This window comes from Heterodontus francisci, chromosome 9, assembly GCF_036365525.1.
Source record: "Heterodontus francisci isolate sHetFra1 chromosome 9, sHetFra1.hap1, whole genome shotgun sequence".
NCBI lineage: Eukaryota > Metazoa > Chordata > Chondrichthyes > Heterodontiformes > Heterodontidae > Heterodontus > Heterodontus francisci.
In genome coordinates, this window is record NC_090379.1 from 53,710,392 (window position 1) to 53,736,322 (window position 25,931).

Sequence of the window (25,931 nt, forward strand, 5' to 3'; positions counted from 1 at the left end):
ATGTCAGCATCGCTGGCAAGACCAGCATTTGTTGCCCACCCCTAATTGCCCTTGAGAAGATGGTGGTGAGCTATCTTCTCGAACTGCTGCCAGTCAAGCGGAAGGCTATCAGTGGGAGAGCATTTTGGTAGGAGTGATCATAATTCAGTTAAATTTAGCATCATTATGGAAAAGGACAAAGATAGATCGGGAGTAAAAATTCTCAGTTGGGGAAAGGTCAATTTTATTAAACTGAGATATAATTTAGCTAAGGTGGACTGGAGACCAATATGAAGCTAAATCTGTGTCAGAGCAGTAGGAGGTATTCAGGGGGAGATAGAAAGGGTTCAGAACAAATATATCTCCACAAAGAAAAGAGGTGGGACTCCCAAATCTAGAGCCCGCTGGATGCCGAAGAGCGAACAGAGTAGGATAAGCCAAAAAAGGGAAGTTTATGTTGGATACCGAGAACACAATATTGCAGAAAGCAGATATAGATATATTTTTGATAGAATGGATGCAGAGAGAATGTTTCAACCTGTGGGGAAGAGCATAACTAGAGGCCATGAATATAACACAGTCACCAAAAAATTCAATCGGAAATTCAGAGGAAACTTTTTAACCCAAAGAGTGGTGAGAATGTGGAACTCGCTACCCCAGAAAGTGGTGAAAGCAAATAGTACAGATGCATTTAAGGGAATGTTAGACAAGTATGTGAGGAAGAAGGGAATAGAGGGTTACACTGATAGATTTAGATAAGATAAGATGGGAGGAGGTTCCAGTGGTGCATAAATGTCGGCATGGACTGGTTGGGCTGAATGGCCATACATCCTAAGCAAATGCCGAGAAGAGTATGGAAAGTGCAGGGGTGAAATTAGAAAGGAAATTAGGAAAGTAAAGAGATGACAAGAAAAAATTTTGGCAAGTAAAATCAAGTAAAGGAAAACCCCAAAAATGAATTATTAATACTTAAATATCAAGAAGATAACTAAGGAAAGAGTAGGGTCTATTAGAAAGCAAAATGGTCACCTGTATGAGGAGGCAGAGCAGAAGGGCATGGTTCTTAATGAATACTTTGCACCTGTCTTCACTAAAGAGAAGGACGATACAGACTTTGCAGTTAAGGAGGAAATGAAATATTGGATATGAAAAACAAAGTAGGAGAGGAAATGTTAAGCATCTTTGAAAGTAGCGTAATTGTCGGGTTGAGATGAAATGTATCCCAGGCTCTTAAGAGAAGCAAAGGAGGAAATTTCAGAGGCTCTGACCATCATTTTCCAGTTCTCTCTGGCTATAGGTGAGGTGCTGTAGGACTGCTACTGTAGTATTGTTGTTTATGAAAGGATAGACTGAGAGATTACAGGCCAGTCAGCCTAACCTTGGTGGTGGGCAAATTATTGGAAAACATTCTGAGGGATAGGATTAATTGTCATTTAGAAAGGCAAGGATCAATCAAGGACAGTCAGCATGGATTTGTTAAGGAAAAGTCAAGTGTGACTAACTTGATTGAATTTTTTGACAAGTTAACAAGGAGGGTCAATGTTTGATGGAGTCTACTTGCATTTTAGCAAAGCTTTTGACAAGGTCCCATGTGGCAGACTGGTCAGAAAATTAAAACACATGGAGTCCAAGGGAACATGGCAAGTTGAATCCAAAATTGCCTCAGTGGCAAGAAGCAAAGGGTAATGGTTAACGCATGTTTTTGTGACTGGAAGGCTGTTTCCAGTAGGGTTCCGCAGAGTTCGGTACTAGGTCCCTTGTTTTTTGTGGGATCTATCAATGATTTAGACTTAAATGTAGGGGTCATTATTAATTGTTTGTAGATGATACAAAAATTGTCTGTGTGGTTGATAGTGAGGAAGAAAGTTCGAGGCTGCAAGACAGAAAAGTGGCAAATGGAATTCAATCCACAGAAGTGAGGTTATACATCTGGGGAGGGCAAACATGGCAAAGAAATATAAAATTCATGATGGGATACTGAGAAGTGCAGAGGAACAGAGGGATCTCGGAGTGCATTTCCATAGATCTCTGAAGTAGCAGGAGAGGTAAATAAGGCAGTTAAGAAGGCATACGGGATACTTTCCTTTATTAGCTGAGGCATAGAATATAAGGGCAAGGAGGTTATGCTAAAACTGTATAAAACACGAGTTAGGCCATAACGGGAGTAGTCCGTACAGCTCTGATCAACATAGGATGTGATCGCACCAGAGAGTGTACAGGGGAGATTTACAAGGATGTTGCCAGGAATGAAGAATTGTGGCTATGAAGAAAGTTTGGATAGGCTGGGGTTATTTTCTTTGGAACAGAGGAGGCTGAGGGAAGATTTAATTGAGGTGTATAAAATAATGAGGGGTTAGATACATTGGATAGGAAGGACCTATTTCCCTTAGCAGAGAGGTCAATAACCAGGGGGCATAAATTTAAAGTAATTGGTTGAAGGATTAGAGGGGAGTTGAGGAAAATCTTTTTCAGCCAGAGGGTGGTGGCGATCTGGAACTCACTGCCTGAAAGGATGGCAGAGGCAGAAACCCTCATTGCATTTAAAAAGTACTTGAATATGCACATGAAATGCTGTAACCTACTATGGACTAAGAGCTGGAAAGTGGTCTTAGGCTGGATAGCTCTTTTTTGGCCTGCACGATTGGCCGAATGGCCACCTTCTGTGCTGTAAGATTCTATGATTTTAGGACTCCTTTGATATGAAGAATGAAGCTCTTCCACAAAGAAGATAATCCTTCCTTGTTGATTCTTGGCATGTTCCATATTTTTTACATGACTGAACAAGTGGTGAATTGGAGGAAGGAGGATCCCTTGTGGGGAGAAAAGACTACAGCTACTATCACTGACCTATCAAAATCAGGTCAAGTCTATACAATAAGGGATATGTGTGTTAGTCTAAGAAGCAGTGTTCTGTATACTTTCAAGAGCGTTTGCTATAAAGATGGCCATAAAGTATGTTTTTGTTTGGGAACGGTTGCATAGTAGTTTTGTTATTGGACTAGTAATCTAGAGGCCTGGACTAATGATCCAGAGATATGAGTTCAAATCCTATTACAACAGGGAGAATTTAAATTCAGTTGAATTGAATTAGTTTTAGTTTAGTTTAGTTTAGAGATACAGCACTGAAACAGGCCCTTCGGCCCACCGAGTCTGTGCCGACCATCAACCACCCATTTATACTAATTCTACACTAAATCCATATTCCTACCACATCCCCACCTGTCCCTATATTTCCCTACCACGTACCTATACTAGGGGCAATTGCTAATGGCCAATTTACCTATCAACCTGCAAGTCTTTGGCATGTGGGAGAAAACCGGAGCACCTGGAGGAAACCCATGCAAACACAGGGAGAACTTGCAAACTTCACACAGGCAGTACCCAGATTTGAACCTGGGTCGCTGGAGCTGTGAGGCTGCGGTGCTAACCACTGCGCCACAATTAAAAAGAAGCTAGCATCAGTAACCACATAACTACCGGATTGTTGTAAAACCCAACTGGTTCACTAATGTAGGGAAAGACATGTCATCCTAACCCAGTCTAGCCTAAATGTATATGTTACTCCAGCAATGTGGTTAATGCTTAACTGTCTTTTGAAATGGGCAATTAGGGACGGACAATAAATGCTGGCCTTGCCAGCAACACACATCCCATGAGTGAATAATAAAGCTCATAGGCCTCTACTGCCAAGGTGAATCCATGTGATTGCTATGCGCCATCAGCCGTTTAGTTAAAATCTATTTGAAATGGCTTTTACTCTGACTTTTAGTGTTCAAGCCAGAAAGAACTGCTGACATTGCTGGATAGTTTTAATCAATTCTACACAAAAGACAAAGGGTTAGAAATTGGTGTGCCCTGGTTTTTGGGTACAGAAGTTACAATTTGCTGGTTCTGAACGAGGTGGGCAGCATATAAAATTGGCACATGCACCTCATTTCCATGATTGTAATGTGGCCCTGAGCGGATGCCATGCTGCACTCCTCTCTGTAGCACTGCCGGTGGCCTTTGAGCACCGCAGGGGGCAGACTAGCATTGCAAGGAAACCACATGCTCAAGGCAGCCTTCCTTTTTTATAGTTGCAGTCCCATGAAAGGGAAGCTGTACTAATGGACTGAAGGCTGCTGGATAATCAATTTGGAAGACACAGGCAGAAGGGAGATGTCACAGTGCACCACGGACAGGGCTCCTCGCTTCAATGATGCCACCCAGGAAGCACTGGCAAGACAAGAGGAGGCAGGGAGATACACCAGGCTAAACTTTTGTTCTGACAATGGGATTCCCAGCGAAGGTGTGTGATAGGACAGAGGCCCGAAGAGATTAACTCACAAGGAGGTCATGGCGCAAAGGCAAAGAGAGTGTGCTAATGGTGTGGTGAAAGACAAAGCATTAGTGCAGGGACAGTGTTAATAACAGAATAATGAACAGCCCTAGCCAAAAGCACAAACCTGAAAAACCCAGTAGGTAAAAAAATGAAGAAACAAAATAAAATAAAATAAAAATAAAAAAGGGCCAGTCATGCTCTGAAATTATTGAACTCAATGTTCAGTCCAGAAGGCTGTAGACTGCTTAATCGGAAAATGAGGTGCTGTTCCTCGAGCTTGGGTTGATGTTCAGTGAAACACTGCAGCAGGTCCAGGACAGAAATGTGGGCATGAGAGCAGTGGGGTGCGTTGAAATGGAAAGCAACCGGAAGCTCGGGTCATGTTTTCGGACTGAGCGGACTTGTCCTTCTTTGAGACTCAAGGTCAATGCAAAGGAGGTAACGCAACTCCGTGACAACCTCTAAAATAAGCCTTCCGGACTGAACATTGAGATCAAAAATTTCAGAGCATGACTGGCCCTTTCATTATTTTTTTACCATGTGCCTGGGGTTTTTCATGTTTGTGCTTTTGGCTAGGGTGTTCAATATTCTGTCATTAACACTCTCTCCGCACTAATGCTTTGTCTTTCACCACACCATTAGCACTCTCTTTGCCTTTTCCCCATGACCTCCTTGTCAATTAATCCCTCTGGCCCTCTGTCCCATCATACACCTTCCCTTTGTCCTATCGCACATGTTCCCTTTGTCCTATCACAGATGTTCCCTTTTGTTCTCTTTCCCCCCACCCCTGCTTTACTTGCTTAAAACCTATTACATTCCTAACCTATGCCAGTTCTGATGAAAGGTCACCGACCTGAAACTTTAACTCTGCTTCTCTCGCCACAGATGCTGCCAGACCTGCTGAGTATTTCCAGCACTTTCTGTTTTTATTCCGGGACAATCTCATTGGTGAAACTTAGTCTCCTTAGGCACTGTTCCTGGCTCATGGCTATGAAGGAGTGATTCCTCTGGAAGACCTTTTGTGGATACGGCCATCTATGGAGAGCCAAATCCACATTTGATATGTGGGAGGCTTTTAAAGAGAGGTTGATTAGCGTGTAGGAGAGACATGTTCCTGTGAAGATGAGGGGTAGAAATGGCAAGATTAGGGAACCATGGATGACAGGTGAAATTGTGAGACTAGCTAAGAGGAAAAAGGAAGCACACATAAGGTCTAGGCAGCTGAAGAAAGACGAAGCTTTGAAAGAATATCGGGATTGTAGGCGCAATCTGAAACGAGGAATTAAGAGGGCTAAAAGGGGTCATGAAATATCTTTAGCAAACAGGGTTAAGGAAAATCCCAAAGCCTTTTATTGATATATAAGGAGCAAGAGGGTAACTAGAGAAAAGATTGGCCCACTCAAGGACAAAGGAGGAAAGTTATGCGTGGAGTCAGAGAAAATGGGTGAGATTCTAAACGAGTACTTTGCATCGGTATTCACCGAGGAGAGGGACATGACGGATGTTGAGGTTAGGGACAGATGTTTGATTACTCTAGGTCAAGTCGGCATAAGGAGGGAGGAAGTGTTGGGTATTCTAAAAGGCATTAAGGTGGACAAGTCCCCAGGTCCGGATGGGATCTATCCCAGGTTACTGAGGGAAGCAAGAGAGGAAATAGTTGGGGCCTTAACAGATATCTTTGCAACATCCTTAAACACGGGTGAGGTCCCGGAGGACTGGAGAATTGCTAATGTTGTCCCCTTGTTTAAGAAGGGTAGCAGGGATAATCCAGGTAATTATAGACCGGTGAGCCTGATGTCAGTGGTAGGGAAGCTGCTGGAGAAGATACTGAGGGATAGGATCTATTCCCATCTGGAAGAAAATGGGCTTATCAGTGATAGGCAACACGGTTTTGTGCAGGGAAGGTCATGTCTTACTAACTTAATAGAATTCTTTGAGGAAGTGACAAAGTTGATTGATGAGGGAAGGGCTGTAGATGTCATATACATGGACTTCAGTAAGGCGTTTGATAAGGTTCCCCATGGTAGGCTGATGGAGAAAGTGAAGTCGCATGGGATCCAGGGTGTACTAGCTAGATGGATAAAGAACTGGCTGGGCAACAGGAGACAGAGAGTAGCAGTGGAAGGGAGTTTCTCAAAATGGAGACGTGTGACCAGTGGTGTTCCACAGGGATCCGTGCTGGGACCACTGTTGTTTGTGATATACATAAATGATTTGGAGGAAAGTATAGGTGGTCTGATTAGCAAGTTTGCAGACGACACTAAGATTGGTGGAGTAGCAGATAGTGAAGGGGACTGTCAGAGAATACAGCAGAATATAGATAGACTGGAGAATTGGGCAGAGAAATGGCAGATGGAGGTCAATCAGGGCAAATGTGAGGTGATGCATTTTGGAAGATCCAATTCAAGAGTGAACTATACAGTAAATGGAAAAGTCCTGGGGAAAATTGATGTACAGAGAGATTTGGGTGTTCAGGTCCATTGTTCCCTGAAGGTGGCAACGCAGGTCAATAGAGTGGTCAAGAAGGCATACGGCATGCTTTCCTTCATCGGACGGGGTATTGAGTACAAGAGTTGGCAGGTTATGTTACAGTTGTATAGGACTTTGGTTCGGCCACATTTGGAATACTGCGTGCAGTTCTGGTCGCCACATTACCAAAAGGATGTGGATGCTTTGGAGAGGGTGCAGAGGAGGTTCACCAGGATGTTGCCTGGTATGGAGGGCGCTAGCTATGAAGAGAGGTTGAGTAGATTAGGATTATTTTCATTAGAAAGACGGAGGTTGAGGGGGGACCTGATTGAGGTGTACAAAATCATGAGAGGTATAGACAGGGTGGATAGCAAGAAGCTTTTTCCCAGAGTGGGGGATTCAATTACTAGGGGTCACGAGTTCAAAGTGAGAGGGGAAAAGTTTAGGGGGGATATGCGTGGAAAGTTCTTTACGCAGAGGGTGGTGGGTGCATGGAACGCATTGCCAGCGGAGGTGGTAGACGCGGGCACGATAGCGTCTTTTAAGATGTATCTAGACAGATACATGAATGGGCAGGAAGCAAAGAGATACAGACCCTTAGAAAATAGGCGACAGGTTTGGATAGAGGATTTGGATCGGCGTAGGCTTGGAGGGCCGAAGGGTCTGTTCCTGTGCTGCAATTTTCTTTGTTCTTCTCCTCCCTCCTTTGAGAGTTCCCTTTTCTGCCTTCTCCATGTCATGTCATGGTTATGTTGCAGACCATTGGTATTTGAACAATTACAGTTCTCTGCCCTATGTGTGCAGCAAATATCACCACATTGCTCCAGCATCTCAAAACAGTGCTTCCAAAAACACCTCACCTACAACTTGTTGAGTGGCCCTTTAAGTAGCCCCAGAACAGAACCCATTTTGCTGCACAATGATTGTTGTTTCACGAGTGATCAATAAAGACATTGCCTGTACATGCACTGACCTAATTTGGTATCCTGGTGTTGCATCAGTCTGTTCAGCTGGCTTATGTCCTTTCAAGGTCTACACGTGGCATGCAGGGGACACCACTGCGTGCACCATTCTAATCCAGTAACGGCATGCAGAAAGCTGGTTCGGCCTCAATGGAAGTATTGTGTTCAGTTCTGGGCACCACAATTTAGGAAGGACATGACGGCATTAGAGAGGGTGCAGAAAAGATTCAAGAGAATGGTCCCGGGGATGAGGAACTTCAGTGACGTAGGTAAGATGGAGAAGCTGAGACGGTTTTCCTTGGAGAAGTGATGAACAAGAGATTTGATAGAGTTGTTCAAAATCATGAGGAGTCTGAATAGAGTAGACAGGGAAAAATTGTTCCCATTGGTGGAAGGATCCAGAACCAGACAATACTGATTTAAGCTGATTGGCAAAAGCAACAGCGACATGAAGAAAAACTTTTTTTTATGCAGTGTGTGTTAGGATCCGATGCACTGTCGGAGAGCGTGGCGGAGGCAGTTTCAGCTGAGGCCTTCAAAAGAGAATTGGATAATTATCTGAAGAAAAATGAGTAGGGCTACAGGGAAAAGGTGGGACTAGGTGAGTTGCTCTTGCAGAGAGCTGGCACAGATATGATGGGCCAAATGGCCTTCTTCTGTGCAGTAACTAGTGTATGATTCTATGTCTGACCAGTGCTAGTCTAGAGGTGCTACTCAACATAGTAAAACCAATACACAGCCAACTCTCGACAAAGATTTGGAATCATAGAATGTTATAGCATAAAAACAGGCTATTTGGCGTAATACGAATGTGTCAATGCTTTTCTTTATGAGTTACCTAGTCTAATTCCATACCCTTTAATATGCATCTTTTTCGGGCAATAATTTAATTCACTATTAAAAGAGTGTGTTGATTTTTCTTCCATAATGACTTGGGACACATTTCAACTTCTAATCATCCTCTGCGAAAACAAATTCTTTCTAGCCTCCTGCTTAACTTTTTGTGCCTTCTTGTTACTGTCTTGGTGATCTGTGGAAAGAATCTATCACTGTTTGCCTATCATAACTGTGACAAAGAATCGATTTTTATCTGTTCTGAATTTTTAACCTGTGTACCTTATTCTTAAAACAGCATGTGAGTGGCTAAAACCCACAGGGACACAGAGGGCAGAATCTTAACTTTAAATATAATCGTGGGTCGGGACCATTTCCAGGTCCAGACCCCTCATCTTTCGGGAGGCGGCCTCCTAATTGGCTGCCTCCTGATCTGCTGTCCAATTAAGGACAGTGGGTGGGTTCCTGAGGCTGTAGACCCAATCAGCCTTGAAAGAATGGCAGCTCCATCGGCAGAGATGGGCATCATTGTTGCTGTAAGAGGGGGTCCGCAAGGGTGCCTCCATCTTGAGGCACCCTCTGAAGATGTCTTAATTTTGTTAAAATAATCTGTGGCCACAGCTGCTAGGCCACCACTGTGGAGGAGAAGCACATTCACATGGTGGCTTGCGGCAGCAGCTGTGGCCTGCGGCTCTGGTGGAGGTAAGTGTAGGAAGCCTCGAGGGCCCCCTGGCCAGCCGTGAGCAAGTTGCCTCCAGCCATCTGCTGAGCTTTGGCCTCAACGGGAGACCCCTCTGAGTTGGCATCCCCAATCTGCCCACAATTGTCACTTAAATATGAAAATTGTCTACCTGCTGCTGCTAGGCAGGTCGCCCTTGCTGCTTTCACCCCACCTCCGGCACGATCGGCTGGAGGCAGAAACTCAGCCCACCCACCTGACATCCTTCTACTCTACATTACACTCGGTCCTACCATCAAAGTGGCCTCAGCGTGACTGGTACGATTCCGTCCAGGATGTTTTTCAAAGGAAAAGGCACTTACTCGGAGACTAAACAGGTTGGTCATGGTAGGATTTTCAAGGTGCTAGATGTTAGGGAAAGCACAATGGAGTATTTATTGTTTAAATGGATGGAGCCACAATTACAGACTTTCTTGTCATTGCCAAAGATTATGCTATTTGTTTAATACTGATAAGGGAATGGCAGTTCCCTGTATCAGGATCTCTTGTTCAGACATGTCTACAGGGTCAACCCAAGCCAACTGGACACTGATCAAAGAATCTGGCCGAGAATGGGTAAGTGAATCTGGTCTACAGCTGTATCTGATATTTCTGAGCAGAAGACATGGTCATTGATTAACTGTTGATTTTCATGGAATCTCCTCCTCCCCTTAGTGGCATAATAGTCCACCAACATTGATGACTGGGTTTGGCAGTATTGTAGAGATTGCTCAGCTCTGTCTATACCATGCTGCTTTTGCTATTTAGCATGCATGTAGTCCTATGTTGTAGTTTCAGCAGGTTGGTACTTCATTTTTACGATGCCTGAAGCTGCTCTTGACATGCTTTTCGACACTTTTCATAGAACCAGGGATGGTCACCTGCTTGATGGTGACGGTAGAGTGAAGGATATACCAGGCCATGAGGTTACAGATTGTGATGATATTCTGCTGATGGCTCACAGCACCTCATGAATGCCCAGTTTGGAGCTGTTAGATATGTTCTTAATATTTCCCACTTAGCATGGTGATAGTGCCACATGACATTATGGAAAGTGTCATCAGTGTGAAAATGAGATGGGGCCTCAGAAGGACTGTGCGGTGGTTACTACTACCAATGCTGTCATGGACAGATGCATCTGCAATATGTAGGTTGGATGAAGTTAAATAGGTTATTCCCTCATGTTGGTTCTATCACCACGTGCCAAGTCCAGTCTGTGTCTATGTCCTTCAGAACAAGGCCAGCCATAATCTTGTAACCTCATACCCAGCCCCACAAATGATGCGACTGCCTAGCCATTCTTGGCAATGGACATTGAAGTCTCCCACACAGAGTAGGTTCTGCACCCTTGCTACCCCAGTGCTTCCTCCAATTTGTGTTCAATACAAAGGAGTCCTAATTCATCAGCTGAGGGTGGGTAGTAGGGGGCAATCAGCAGGCTTCCTTGCCCATGGGTTTAGAGTCATTCCACCCTGACTTTATACCACTGAGCTCCCATCAATGGGAGAGGAGATACCCAGGAATGCCGATGTAAGAGTCTGGGATAGTAGCTGGTAGGTATGAAAGAGGATGACTATGTCAGACTGTTGCTTGACTAGTCTGTGCAACAGCTCTCCCAACTTTGACACCAGTTTCCAGATGCTAATGAGGGGAACTTGCAGGGTTGACTAGGGATGGGTGTGCCTTTGTCATGTTTTGATATGATGTCTAGGTCGCAGTTGAATGACCCATCCATTTGTTTTTCTTTCTAGCGATTTGATTTAATTAAGTCGCTTTCTAGGTCACTTCAGAGTGCAGTTAAGAGTCAACCACCTTGTGGAACTGTAGTCGCAGTTGGGTTTGTACAACAATCTGACAGCTTCATGATGACTTTTACTGGTACCAGCTTTTTACTCACTGAATTCAAATTCTCAAACTGCCATGGCACGCTTTGAACTAATATTCCCTAGAATATTAGTCCAGGCCTCAGTGTTACAAGTTCAGTAACGTAACCATAATGTTACCACACCCATTACAGTGTCTCCCACCCCCACCCCCACCCCCCCCCCCCACCCCACCTTCTCTCTGTCTCCCCTCTCTTTCTCTCTGTCTCCCCTCTCTCTCTCACAGTTGCAGAGAGCGGGAACGCTCAGCAAAGCAGCTTTGTGGTTGGTCAGATTTTGTAAAAATCACAATGTCAGTTTCACAGCTGACAGTACTGGGAGTGGGAAAAATGGTTTCTGAACTTCTGGCAGATTCAGAATTTTCTGGTGGGCTTTTAAAAAAATAGTCGGAACCCGCCAGTAAATCCTGCCCATCCCTGGTGAGGATGAGAACAGCTTATATCAGGTGGGCCAGAAGGAAACCTTTGGTGGGCTGGTTCCTGGACAACCCTGATATACATCATCTTATTTTCCTTTTGATTTACTTCAGTGGAAAAGCAAATTGGATGGGGTGTATAATGGGTGACGAATTCACTTGCATCTTTTTGTCCCCTGAAGTTGAGTTTTATTGCTGTAGTTGTTGGACAGTACACTATATACCTCAGCTATAACAGCAGCCAGTCCTGGATTGCAAAGCAAAAGCCATCGCCTTGGAGTGATGCCATTCGTCTTATTCTGAAATTTTGCTGGCTCAATATCACTGAAGTCCTTAAATCTGATTCAAAGAAAAAAGTGCAGAAAGTCTAAAAAAAAATTACCAATAAAAAAACAACTTTGATTTTCAATGTTTCTAAAATTTAATTTAAAAAAATTACATGGCACTAATAAAGAAAACCAAATAAGACCAAATCAATTAAAAATCCCTTATCCTAAAGCATTCCTTAGAAAAATATTAATCCCCAGATTTTGCTAGAGTGGGGCATCTTGCAGCATGCCCTGTTAAGAAATATTCATGTATGATTAGGTTTTAAATAATTTTTGACCACAAAGTTGCTGGAAATGCATTCCTTAACCAATGAAATTAAAGGATTGAGAAATAAATAGTGCAAGGACTGAAAAGATCGATAAATTATAGCATGGGTGCATTAATGTCAAAACAGATACAGAAAGAGAAATAAAGAGGGAAAGAAAGATGAGATTCAGAGAGAGAGAGAGAAAGACAAAAAGAAACAAAAAACAAGAAGTAAGAAAAAAATTAAATTTGATAATAATTCATAACCTGAAGGAATGAGGCACCACAGTTTTAACTGTTCGCTTTCTGGGCAAGAGAGGTTCATTGACAGTCATTAACTATCATGTATTTAAAAAGGTATTTACACTGTTAATTACTAGACTTAACTTTTATGACAAGTTTAACAGTCAATTAATGTGCAAATACAGCAATTTCATGAAACTCACAGGGAGGTTACAGGTGAGATGCCATTTTCGTGAAGCTAATGGCTGAATAGTGCAAATCAGCCAGCAACCTGCAATTTGCTATTCATAGGGTATCACTTCCTCACCACCAGCTGCTAGCTGATTTGCACATAAATACCATAATAACTTACATCATTCAGGCACTGTTATTTTTTTCAGCAAATCTGAGCTAAGACATTCATGGAATCATTACAGCATAGAAAGAGACCAATCAGCCCAATGCACATGTGCCGGCTCTTTGCAAGAACGTCAATTCTTTAATTTTTTAAAATTCCTTTTTGAATATATATATTTAACTTATTTTTTAATGATGATGTACATGCTCATTGAAGCTGTCATTTCTAGGGTGGGATATTCCTGTCTCATATAGCAGTGAACAGCTCTGACATCCAAATACCCCTGAAATCACTGCAGCATGTTTGCATGTGCAACCAAACTCAACTCCTGTGGGAACCCTAATTATATTTGGGGGTGAGGCGTCTATATGAGTCTAAAAATAGTAATTATCTGGTTCTATTTCTTGAAACCATCTTCACTAGCCCTGCAGTGTGGTGGGAAGATCAACCATGGGTCTCGTTCCTCATTATCGTCAATGATTCCGTTGGAAATCTGTATCTCGGCTTTGACTGAGTACTGGATTCGGCTCAACTATGATTCTCCCCCACACCCCGATAAGATATCCGGCCAACATTGAATTGCTGTGAATTTAATGCAGAGAAACGTTAAGTGATACATTTTGGTAGGAAGAATGAGGAGAGGCAATACAAAATAAAGGATTCAATTCTAAAGGGGGTGCAGGAGCAAAGGGACCTGAGGGTATACATGCACAAATTGTTGAAGGTGGCAGGGCAGGTAGAGAAAGTGATGAATAAGGCATACTGAATCCTAGACTTTATAAATAGAGGCATAGAGTACAAAAGCAAGGAAGCTGTCTTGAACCTTTAGAAAACACTGGTTTGGCCTCAACTGGAGCATTGTGTTCAGTTCTGGGCACCACACTTTAGGAAGGATGTGAAGGCAGTAGAGAGGGTGCAGAAAAGATTCACAAGAATGGATCCGGGCATAACTGATTTCAGTTTCAAGGACAGATTGCAGAGGCTGGGGCTCTTCGCTTTAGAGAAGGTTGAGAGTAGATTTGATAGAGGTGCTCAAAATCATAAGGGGCCTGGACAGTGTAGATGGAGAGAAACTGTTAATTTTGGTGGAAGTCAAGAACCTTGTCCTTGCCCACCCTGGACACCAGCACACTCTTGAATACTTCTAACTCTTCATGTTGCACTCCGATTAAAGGTGGTTCTAACTCGGCATCGTGCACTATGGCTGCCCAGCTCCATTCATAGCTGTAGAAGGTGATGAGGTCGGCACTTTTCTGAAGCACCACAGAGACATAACCATCTACACAACTTTGCTGTCTCCTTAATCTTAAGAAGTCAATGTTCACCTATTCTTGGCTCCTTCCCAATTTCCAGCAGGTCCACCACAAGAATGGGAGAGGAAAAGGAGACAGATGATGGTGATCAGTAAGAGCAGCTTCTGACAATGATAAAGAGCAGGATGAAGACTAGGTCACACATGAATTCCAGTTGCTTCATCATGTCCTATGTTCCTTTCTTCTAACCCTCTGCAATGCAGCATCTGTGATACTTGTTTCTGTGCACACAGACACCAGCTTAGATACTTTCTCCCTGGGGCAATTAGATAGTGCTGTTCAGAATGCTGCATCGCTGATTCACAGAACATGAGGGAACCAGAAGATGGGAAGTGGATGACGAAGTGACAACTTCCCAGCAGAGGTTCAGGAGAAGGCAGCCCATGGCTTTGAAGTCATGGGACACATCTGAAAAGTAGGAATGTTGTCCCTACATGCAGGCTCCGAGTTCAATCTCTGAGGATGTGCAGCAAATGATAGGTGTGACAGTTGAGTCTACAGACCTTCTTTGCAGCATCGTTGTAGAGATTTTCCTTTGTTGTAAGCACAAATGAAACAAGTCACAGCTGCAATGGAATCTGCAGCATATTAGACCAGTTGGTGCCTCCACCCCCATGGAAGCACAAACTGCAGTTGTGGAGGTATTAATGGAGTGCAGCATGAATCACAGCTTCGAGGCTGTGACAAGCACTATGCCTCATGACATTCGGGATCTGATAGCTGCCATTAGGCAAGCCATCCGGCTAACCAGGGAGACGGATCCAGAGCCAGACCCCAGCTTAATGGCGACAGATGGAGTCCACCTGTCTATTACTATCATCTCTTGAGATAGTTACTATCATCTCTTTCCCCTCAGAGTGCCATGCCAGTGGAATGTGGGAGGTGAGACCTGGCTGAACAGGAGCAAGTTTGAGAGGTGCAGCTAGCAGTGAGATACGTGTCATCTCAGTCTCATGACTTTTTAAAATAAGCAGCTTACTCCAGAAGCACTAAGAAAGGTAAAACAAAGATAGATGTAAGCATTCAGGAGTTTCACTGTGCTAAAAAAGTATAGATTAGCTTGTGTTCAATTAGTATGCTAACATATGCCTCTATATTTTCTGAGTCTACAGCCACAATGTAATTTCAGGCTTTGATCAATAGTGGCACTAGGGAGCAGTTATTCAAAATTCTCAAACTTGGCAGCATTCATCGCAATTTTAGTTTTTACCCCCAATAGTAGAGCACCAAGGACACACTTGCTAGTTTGTGTGTGTCATCATCCCCTGATTTTGGGCTGGAGCTCACTAAATCTTGGCTTTCCCAGGTGGTATACTGATGTTGATTTCTTCCCTGTTTGCAGAGTCATGAGCCTTGCCTCACTTTGCAAACAGTGACCTCTCACCTAACAATCTGCAATTCCTTCATAAACCTGACTTGACTGTATCATCTGATCCTAAACCTTAATGTCGTGATGATCCCTGGTCCCCACCCAATCCTCACCATCGTCCTCCAACAACAACTTATATTTATATTGCACCTTTATCATAATAAAATGTCCCAAGGCACTTCACGTGAGCATTTTAAGGCAAATTAGATACTAAGCCACAGAAAGCTGGCACAGACACGACAGGCCATATGGCCTCCTTCTCAGCTGTAACCATTCTATGATTCAAAAAAGCAATATTAGGGCAGCTGGTCAAAAGTTTGGTCAAAAAGGCAGGTTTTAAGGAGCGGTTTAATGGAAGGAAGAGAGATAGAGATATGTAGGGAGTGAATTACAGAGTTTAGGGCCTGGGCAGCTGAAGGCACAGCCACCAATGGTGGAACGATTAAAATCGGGGATGCTCAAGAGGCCAGAATTAGATGTGGGTAGATATTTCAGATGGTTGTGGGGCTGGAGGAAACCACCTCCCCTACTTACCAGTATCCCTACTTTTCCCTGGAAGCCATGTTGGATAAACTAATATATCGGAAGATGAAAATGGTTTGTACTCCTTGTTCAGAAATCTGATTTTGCCAAATGCCCAGTGGACTGTACCAGGTGGCCACTTTGGTGGCGAAGAGGACACCCAGTCCTCATTTGAATCTGACCAATGAGCTGCAGAAACCAAACAGATGGCTCGAGGCAGCTTACCAGTTTTGTGTCAGAGGAACGTCAGCTGGCTGTTAACAACTTCGAGCGCATCATGGGGGCAGGGGGTTGAGGGGGAGGGGTTGCAGGGGAGGCAGGTGAGGCCATGCAAACAAAAGTACAAAAAAGTCTTGGATATGCACTTGAAGTGCTTTAACCTACAAGGCTACGGAGCAAGAGCTGGAAAGTGGGATTAAGCTGAATAAATCTTTTTCTGCCAGCACGACACAATGGGTCAAATGACCTCCTTCTGTGCTGTAAATTTTCTATGTTTCTATGGAGAGCAAGGTCAGGCAAGCAGCAGCTGAAGTATTTTTGTGCAGCCAGAAGAACACTCCTGTTATATCCTAACCCTGCAAAAGTAAAAAACAGACTAACCTGTGGGATTTACTTTGGCTGATATTGGACAGAACATGCTCATTGCATTCAGTATTCCCCTAAAATGGTAATCTGGGACCGATGTATGTCATAGGATCTTGATTTACATTTTAAGTGGTCCTATCACTTGACTCGGGCGGAGCTCCTGCTACCCATCAGTAGGCCAGGGGAGGGTTATCCTGGCTACAGTGAGTGCAGGAAAGGGGCGATAAATCTTTTTAGGGCGCAATTGCTCCATTTACACCTGTGGGAGGCCTAGAAATTCCTTACTAAAGCCCTTAGTTTCTGTTGTCACGGTTTGTGGATGTATTTTTCTGTCAACATTGACAACGTAAGAATGGTATTTCAGTCTTTTGCAAATAAGAACAATTACTTAGAAGCTGGCAAAGATCATTCAAATATCACTGATTGAATACTTCTTAAATATTCAGTAGCCTAAGATACCCTTACACCTGATCTTTGATGATCATGGAATGAATCTTGGCTACACCATTCACTGCATGAGAACCCACAATACAGAGGTGTGCCATATTTATCTTCTTTTCTCCCTCCTCTTCTACCAGAGACATTCGCCTTATACGCTGGTCATCTCCAGGATATAAAGTTCTAATTTTCTGTGGAAGACAGCAATTGTAAAAAAAAACACAGAATTTTAAAAAACAAATTAAATTGCACTATAATAAAGTCTGTGATTAAGAAAATCATTCTGGTCAAATTAATCAAAACAGTTAATCAATCCATTCTAATTGGCTGCAGAAATGGACATTTAATTGAAGTACAAATTGACCTCATTGCACCTGTTTTATGGGACTAAAATGGGTAGGAGTGCACATTTGAGCAACAACGCACCGTGACCGATCATGCCAGGTGTACAGACTTGCCATGCTGGCATAAACGGCTGTTCAGGTGCTAGCCTGAAATACCATTAGGCCCCTTACATGTATGAATGAGGGGCCTAATGCCATTTCAGGACCCTTGCACTAAATTGGTGAGCAATCGTTTAGGATTTTTCAGTGGTCATCCTTCACATTTTGTACTCTCATACAGCCCTGCACTGCCTATTTAAGACCCAGGATTAGTAAACCTTCCCATGCCTCTCCTCCAGTTGCAACAGGACACCACTGCTCTTCCTTCTGCTTGTACTTGCACAATGAAGACCTTCTACTGCCCTCAGATTTCTTCCCCCCACACCTGCTGTTTCTTCCTGCCAGCCTGCTATACTGCCTCGCACATCTTCAAAATTCTTCAATAGAGCACAATCGAACCCACTAGCGCTCTTCTTGAAGGAGCAGTTAGCACACAAGAGATGAGAGAATGTAAAACCAGGAAAATGCATGTGCTCACACCAATGGAAGAGGCTCCCATTGGCATAATAAACCACACAGATAGAAAAGGGATGAGGTCCTGCAAGTAGAATATAGGGAGCTACGAAAAAAACTCGCAAGCAGGATCTCAGAGGTAGCAATCTCCGGATTACTGCCAGTGTCGCATACTAGTGAGTATAGATACAGACCCTTAGAAAATAGGCGACATGTTTAGGTAGAGGATCTGGATCGGCGCAGGCTTGGAGGGCCGAAGGGCCTGTTCCTGTGCTGTAATTTTCTTTGTTCTTTGTTCTATAGAAATAGCAGAATAGAGCAGATGGATATGTGGCTATAGAGATGCTGCAGAAGGAAGGGCTTTAGATTCCTGGGACACTGGGACCAGTTCTGGGGGAGATGGGATCTGTACAGGTCAGAAGTGTTGCACCTGAACAGAGCAGGGAGCAATGTCCTTGCAGGGAAATTTGCTGGTGCTATTGGGGAGGGTTTCAACTAATTTAATGGGGGATGGGAACCAGGAGGTAACATTACAGAAGAAAAACAAAGGGCATAAAAAATTGGGAGAGACAGATAACATTAAAGTAAGAAATAGTAAGGTATTAGGTGGAGTCAGAGTAAGAGGGAATGCAATAAGGTCTAAAATAGGTTTTCAGTGCAAGTTTGTTAATTCACGGTGTGTGGTAAATAAGGCTGGTGAGCTGCAGGCGCAGGTAACCACGTGGGAGTATGATCTTGTGGCAATAGTGGGGACCTAACTCAAAAAAGGGCAGGACAGGGTACCATATATTCCTGGATACAGAGTGTTCAGGAAAGATAGGGAAGGAAAGAAAGGAGGAGAGGTAGCTGGATTGATTAAGGACACTTTATACAGTGCTGGAGAGAGAGAGAGAATGAACTAGAGGGGTCAAGGACGGAATCTATTTGATTGGAGCTAAGAAACAATTGAGGTACCAAGACACTACTTGGGTGTATTCGAGAAGCCACCAACTATTGGGAAAGATATAAAGGAACTAATTTGCAAGGAAAGTACAGAAAGGTGCAAAAATTATAGTTATAATGGGGGATTTTAATTATCCTAATATAGACAGGGATAGTAACAGTGTAAAGGGCAGAGAGGGGAAAGAGTTTCTAAAGTGCATTCAGGAGAAATTTTTATATCAGCATGTTTTCAGTCCAGCGAGGAAGGAGGCATTGCCTCCCTGCAAGCGGATCTCGAAGAGAGCAAGACTACACCTTCTTCTGGCAGGGTAGGGATCCTGAGGAACCAAGACAGCATGGAGTGGGCTTCTCCATCAGAAACTCTTTTCTCAGCATGATAGAGCCACCCTCAAATGGCTCGGAACGCATACTGTCCATCCGACTGTTCACCACCTCTGGTCTAGTACATCTACTCAGCATCTGTGTTCCAACACTCTGCTCCCCACCTGAAGCCAAAGACCAGTTCTACGAGGAACTCCATAATATCATTAGTAGAATCCCCAACACCGAACACCTGTTCCTGCTGGGGGACTTTAATGCCAGGGTTGGGGCCGACCATGACTCATGGCCCTCCTGCCTTGGGCGCTATGGCATTGGTAGGATGAATGAGAATGGACAGAGACTGCTTGAGTTGTGTACCTATCATAACCTCTGCATCACCAACTCATTCTTTCACACTAAACCCTGTCACCAGGTTTCTTGGAGGCACCCAAGATCACGTCGTTGGCACCAACTGGACCTCATGTTCACAAGGCGAGCCTCTTTAAACAGCGTTCAAATCACACGCAGCTTCCATAGTGCGGACTGCGTCACCGACCACTCCCTGGTGTGCAGCAAGGTTAGCCTCAAACCAAAGAAGCTGCATCACTCCAAGCAGAAGGGCTGCCCGCGCATCAACACTAGCAGAATTTCTCATCCACAGCTTTAGATTAGAGATACAGCACTGAAACAGGCCCTTCGGCCCACCGAGTCTGTGCCGAATATCAACCACCCATTTATACTAATCCTACACTAAGCCCATATTCCTACCAAACATCCCCACCTGTCCCTATATTTCCGACCACCTACCTATACTAGTGACAATTTATAATGGCCAATTTACCTAACAGCCTGCAAGTCTTTTGGCTTGTGGGAGGAAACCGGAGCACCCGGAGAAAACCCACGCAGACACAGGGAGAACTTGCAAACTCCACACAGGCAGTACCCGGAATCAAACCCGGGTCCCTGGAGCTGTGAGGCTGCGGTGCTAACCACTGCGCCACTGTGCCGCCCACTGTTACGTATGTTTCTAAATTCACTTGAAAAAGCCCTTCAAAACACTCCCACAGGGGATGCAGAGACCAAGTGGGCCCACATCAGAGACCCCATCTATGACTCAGCAATGACCACCTATGGCAAACGTGTGAAGCGGAATGCAGACTGGTTTCAATCTCACATTGAAGAGCTGGAACCTGTCATAGCCGCTAAGCGCATTGCACTGCTGAACTACAAGAAAGCCCCCAGCGAGTTAACATCCGTAGCACTTAAAGCAGCCAGAAGCGCTGCACAAAGAACAGCCAGGCGCTGCACAAATTACTACTGGCAACACCTATGCAGTCATATTCAGCTGGCCTCTGACACCGGAAATATCAGAGGAATGTATGATGGCATTAAGAGAGTTTTTGGGCCAACCATCGAGAAGATTGCCCCCCTCAAATCTAAATCAGGGGACACGATCACTGACCAATACAAGCAAATGGACCGCTGGGTGGAACACTACCTAGAACTGTACTCCAGGGAAAATGTTGTCACTGAGACCGCCCTCAATGCAGCCCAGTCTCTGCCAGTCATGGATGAGCTGGACGTACAGCCAACAAAATCGGAACTCAGTGATGCCATTGATTCTCTAGCCAGCGGAAAAGCCCCTGGGAAGGACGGCATTACCCCTGAAATCATCAAGAGTGCCAAGTCTGCTATACTTTCAGCACTGTACGAACTGCTATGCCTGTGCTGGGACGAGGGAGCAGTACCACAGGACATGCGCGATGCCAATATCATCACCCTCTATAAGAACAAGGGTGACCGCGGTGACTGCAACAACTACCGTGGAATCTCCCTGCTCAGCATAGTGGGGAAAGTCTTTGCTCGAGTCACTTTAAACAGGCTCCAGAAGCTGGCTGAGCGTGTCTACCCTGAGGTACAGTGTGGCTTTCGAGCAGAGAGATCCACCATTGACATGCTGTTCTCCCTTCGCCAGCTACAGGAGAAATGCCGCGAACAACAGATGCCCCTCTACGTTGCTTTCATTGATCTCGCCAAAGCCTTTGACCTCGTCAGCAGACATGGTCCCTTCAGACTACTAGAAAAGATTGGATGCCCACCAAAGCTACTAAGTATCATCACCTCATTCCATGACAATATGAAAGGCACAATTCAGCATAGCGGCGCCTCATCAGACCCCTTTCCTATCCTGAGTGGCGTGAAACAGGGCTGTGTTCTCGCACCTACACTGTTTGGGATCTTCTTCTCCCTGCTGCTCTCACATGCGTTCAAGTCTTCAGAAGAAGGAATTTTCCTCCACACAAGATCAGGTGGCAGGTTGTTCAACCTTGCCCGTCTAAGAGCGAAGACCAAAGTACGGAACTTTGCTGACGATGCTGCATTAACATCTCACACTGAAGAGTGGCTGCAGAGACTCATCGACAGGATTGCGGCTGCCTGCACCGAATTTGGCCTAACCATCAGCCTCAAGAAAACGAACATCATGGGACAGGACGTCAGAAATGCCCCATCCATAAATATCGGCGACCACACTCTGGAAGTGGTTCAAGAGTTCACCTACCTCGGCTCAAATATCACCAGTAACCTGTCTCTCGATGCAGAATTCAACAAGCGCATGGGAAAAGCTTCCTCTGCTATGTCCAGACTGGCCAAGAGAGTGTGGGAAAATGGTGCACTGACACAGAACACAAAAGTCCAAGTGTATCGAGCCTGTGTCCTCAGTACCTTGCTCTACGGCAGCGAGGCCTGGACAACGTATGTCAGCCAAGAGCGACGTCTCAATTCATTCCATCTTCGCTGCCTCCGGAGAATCCTTGGCATCAGGTGGCAGGGCCGTATCTCCAACACAGAAGTCCTCGAGGCGGCCAACATCCCCAGCATGTACACCCTACTGAGCCAGCGGCGCCTGAGATAGCTTGGCCATGTGAGCTGCATGGTAGATGGCAGGATCCCCAAGGACACATTGTACAGCGAGCTTGTCACTGGTATCAGACCCACCGGCCGTCCTTGTCTCCGCTTTAAAGACGTCTGCAAACGCGACATGAAGTCCTGTGACATTGATCACAAGTCGTGGGAGTCAGTTGCCAGCGATCGCCAGAGCTGGCGGGCAACCATAAAGGTGGGGCTAAAGAGTGGCGAGTCGAAGAGACTTAGCAGTTGGCACGAAAAAAGACAGAAGCGCAAGGAGAGAGCCAACTGTGTAACAGCCCCGACAACCAATTTTATCTGCAGCACCTGTGGAAGAGTCTGTCACTCTAGAATTGGCCTTTATAGCCACTCCAGGCGCTGCTTCACAAACCACTGACCACCTCCAGGCGCTTACCCATTGTCTCTCGAGACAAGGAGGCCAAAGAGCAAGAGCAAAGGGCAGAGAGGGGAAAGAGTTTCTAAAGTGCATTCAGGAGAATTTTTTATATCAGTATGTTTTCAGTCCAGCGAGGAAGGAGGCATTGCTGGATCTGGTGTAGGAAGTGAGGTGGGACAAGTGGATCAAATGTCAGTAAGGAAACATTTTGGTTAGCTATGGAAAAGGACAAAGGAGCAATCCAGAGTAAAAATAATTAAGTGGAGGAGGGCCAACTTCAATGAGGTGAGAGTGGATCTGGCCCAAGTAAATTGGAATCAAAGATTGGAGAAAAAAACTGTAATGGACCAAGGGGCTGTCTTTAAAGAAGAGATAGTTCTGGTACAGTGCAGGCACATTCCCATGATGGGGAAAGGTGGGACAAACAAAGCCAGAACTCCCTGGATGACAAAAGAGATAGATAGTAAGATGGAGAAGAAAAAAGGTGCTTATGACAAATGCAGGTTGATAATACAACTGAGAACCAGGCTGACTATAGAAAGTTCAGAGGGGGTGAAAAAGGATAAGCAAAAAGAGTATGAGAAGAGACTGGCAACCAACATAAAAGGGAATCCAAAAGTCTTCTATCGGCATATGGATAGTAAAAGGGTTGTAAAAGGAGGAATAGAACCGATTAGGAACCAAAAAGGGGATTTACGCATGGAGGCAAAGCGACTGCTGAGGAACGAAATGAGTACTTGCAGCAACTATAGGCCAGTCAGTTTGACTTCAGCAGTGGGAAAAATTTTAGAAATGATAATCTGGGACAACAATAACAGTCAATTGGACAAATATGGATTAATTAAGGAAAGCCAGCACAGATTTGTTATGGGCAAATCGTGTTTAACTAATTTGATAGAGTTTTTCAATGAAGTAACGAGAGGGTTGATGAGGGTCATGCAGTTGATGTGGTGTACATAGACTTCCAAAAGGTGTTTTATCAAGTGCCACGTAACAGGTTTGTCAGCAAAGTTGAAGCCAGGGGAAAAAAGAGACAGTGGCAGCATGGATACTAAGTTGGCTGAGTGACAGGAAACAGAGAGTTGTGGTGAAGAGTTGTTTTTCAGATTGGAGGATGGTATAGGAACATAGGAGCAGCAGTAGGCCATTCAGCCCATCGAACCTGCCCCACCATTCAATATGATTGTGCCTTTTTCCCACAATATCCCCATATCCCCTTATGTCATTGGTATTTAGAAATCGGTCAATCTTTGCTTTAAACATACTTAATGACTGAGCTTCCACAGCCCTCTAGGGTAGAGAATTCCAAAGATTCACAACTCTCTGAGTAAAGAAATTTCTCCTCATCTCTGTCCAAAGTGGCTTCCCCCTTACTTTGAAATTGTGTCCCCTGGTTCTAGACTCCCCAACCAGGGGAAACATCTGCATCTACACTGTTTATACCTTTAAGTATCTTGTTGGTTTCAATGAGATCACCGCTCATTCTTCGAAACTCTAGAGAATACAGGCCCAGTTTCCTCGATCTCTCCTCAGAGGACAGTCCTGCCATCCCGGGAACAAATCAGGTGAATCTTCGTTGCACTCCCTCTATGGCAATAATATCCTTCCTAAGGTAAGGGGACCAAAACTGCATACAGTACTCCAAGTGCAGTCCAACCAAGGCTCTATACAACTGAAGCAAGACTTCACTACTCCTGTACTCAAATCCTCTTGCGATAAAGGCTAATATACCATTAACCTTCTTAATTGCTTTCTGCACCTGCATATTAGCTTTCAGTGACTTATTGACAAGGACACCCATCCCTTTGTATATCTACACCTTCTTACCATTTAAGAAATACTCTGCACATCTGTTCCATCTACCAAAGTGGATAACCTCACATTTTTCCACATTATATTCCATCTGCCACGTTCTTGCCCACTCCCTAAGTCTGTCCAAATCCCCTTGAAACCGCTTTGCATCTTCCTCACAACACACATTCCCACCTAGTTTTGTGTCATCCGTGAACTTGGAAATGTTACATTTGGTCCCCACATCCAATCATTGATATATATTGTAAACAGCTGAGGCCCAAGCACTGATCCCTGCAGTACCCCACTAGTCACAGCCTGCCAGCGTGAGAATGAACCGTTTATTCCTACTCTCTGCTTTCTGCCTGTTAACCAATCCTAATCCATACCAGTATATTACCTCCTATCCCATGTGCTTTAATTTTGCTAACCAATCTCCTGTGGGGGACTTTATCAAAAGCCTTCTGAAAATCCAAGTATACCACGTCCACTGAATCCCGTTTATCAGTTCTGTTAGTAACATCCTCAAAAAACTCCAACAGATTCTTCAAACATGATTTCCCATTCATAAATCCATGTTGACTATGCCCAATCAGATCATTATTCTCCAAGTGTCCATTTATCACATCCTTTAGAATAGATTCTTGCATTTTCCCAACCACTGATGTAAGGCTAACAGGTCTGTAATTCCCTGTTTTCTCTCTCCCTCCCTTCTTAAATAGTGGGGTGACATTTGCTACCTTCCAATCTGCAGAAACCGCTCCAGAATTTATAGATTTATAGAAACCAATGCATCCACTATCTCCATAGCTACCTCCTTCAACACTCTTGGATGTAGAAAATCAGGTCCTGGAGACTTATCAACCTTCAGCCCCATTAATTTCTCCAATACAACCTTCTTACTAATACTGATTTCCTTCAATTCCTCATTCTCCCTAACCCCTTGGATCTCTAATTCTGGGAGATTTCTTGAATATTCCTCAGTGAAGACAGACACAAATTAATCATTGAGCTTCTCTGCCATTTCTCTATTCCCCATTATAAATGCTCCTGACTCTGCCTGAAATGGACCCACATTTGTCTTAGCCAAATGTTTCCTTTTTACGTACCTATAGAAGCTTTTACAGTCTGCTGTTATATTTTTTGCTAGTTTACATTCATATTCTATTCTCCCTTTATCAGTTTCTTGGTCCTCCTTTGCTGTATTCTAAAATCCTTCCAACCCTCAGATTTACCACTATTTCTGGCAACTTTATAGGCCTTTGCTTTTAATCTTATACAATCCTTAACCTCCTTTGTTATCCATAGGTGACTGCCTTTACTTTTGGGGTTTTTGTGCCTTGAAGGAATGTATAGGTGCTGTAAACTATGTAATATTTCTTTAAAGACTCTCCATTGCCTATGTACTGTCATATCGTTTAATGTATTTACCCAATCCACCTCAGCCAATTTTCCCCTCATACCTTCAAAATTTCCTTTGTTCAAATTTAACACCCTGGCTTCAGATTGAACTACCTCACTTTCAAAGATAATGTAAAATTCTATCATATTATGGTCTCATCCCTAAAGGTTCTTTTACAACAAGATTATTAATTAGCCCTTTCTGATTACATAATACTAGATCTAAAATAGCCTGTTCTCTGGTTGGTTCCTCAACATACTGCTCTAGAAAACCATCCGTAACACACTCCAGAAACTTGTCCTGCACAGCATTAGTGCTCATTAGGTTCACCC

General features: G+C 44.1%; 1 protein-coding gene across 1 annotated transcript in view; it reads right to left on the minus strand.

Annotated features, from left to right (window-relative positions):
* Positions 1-25,931, minus strand: part of pygl (phosphorylase, glycogen, liver) — a 171,013-nt gene that overhangs the window by 19,876 nt on the left and 125,206 nt on the right. Inside the window, exons 11-12 of the mRNA XM_068038311.1 lie at positions 16,992-17,155; positions 11,806-11,920 (exon numbers count right to left, since the gene is read on the minus strand). Coding sequence (XP_067894412.1) covers positions 11,806-11,920; positions 16,992-17,155 — 279 coding nt within the window. The remainder of the gene's footprint in view (positions 1-11,805; positions 11,921-16,991; positions 17,156-25,931) is intronic.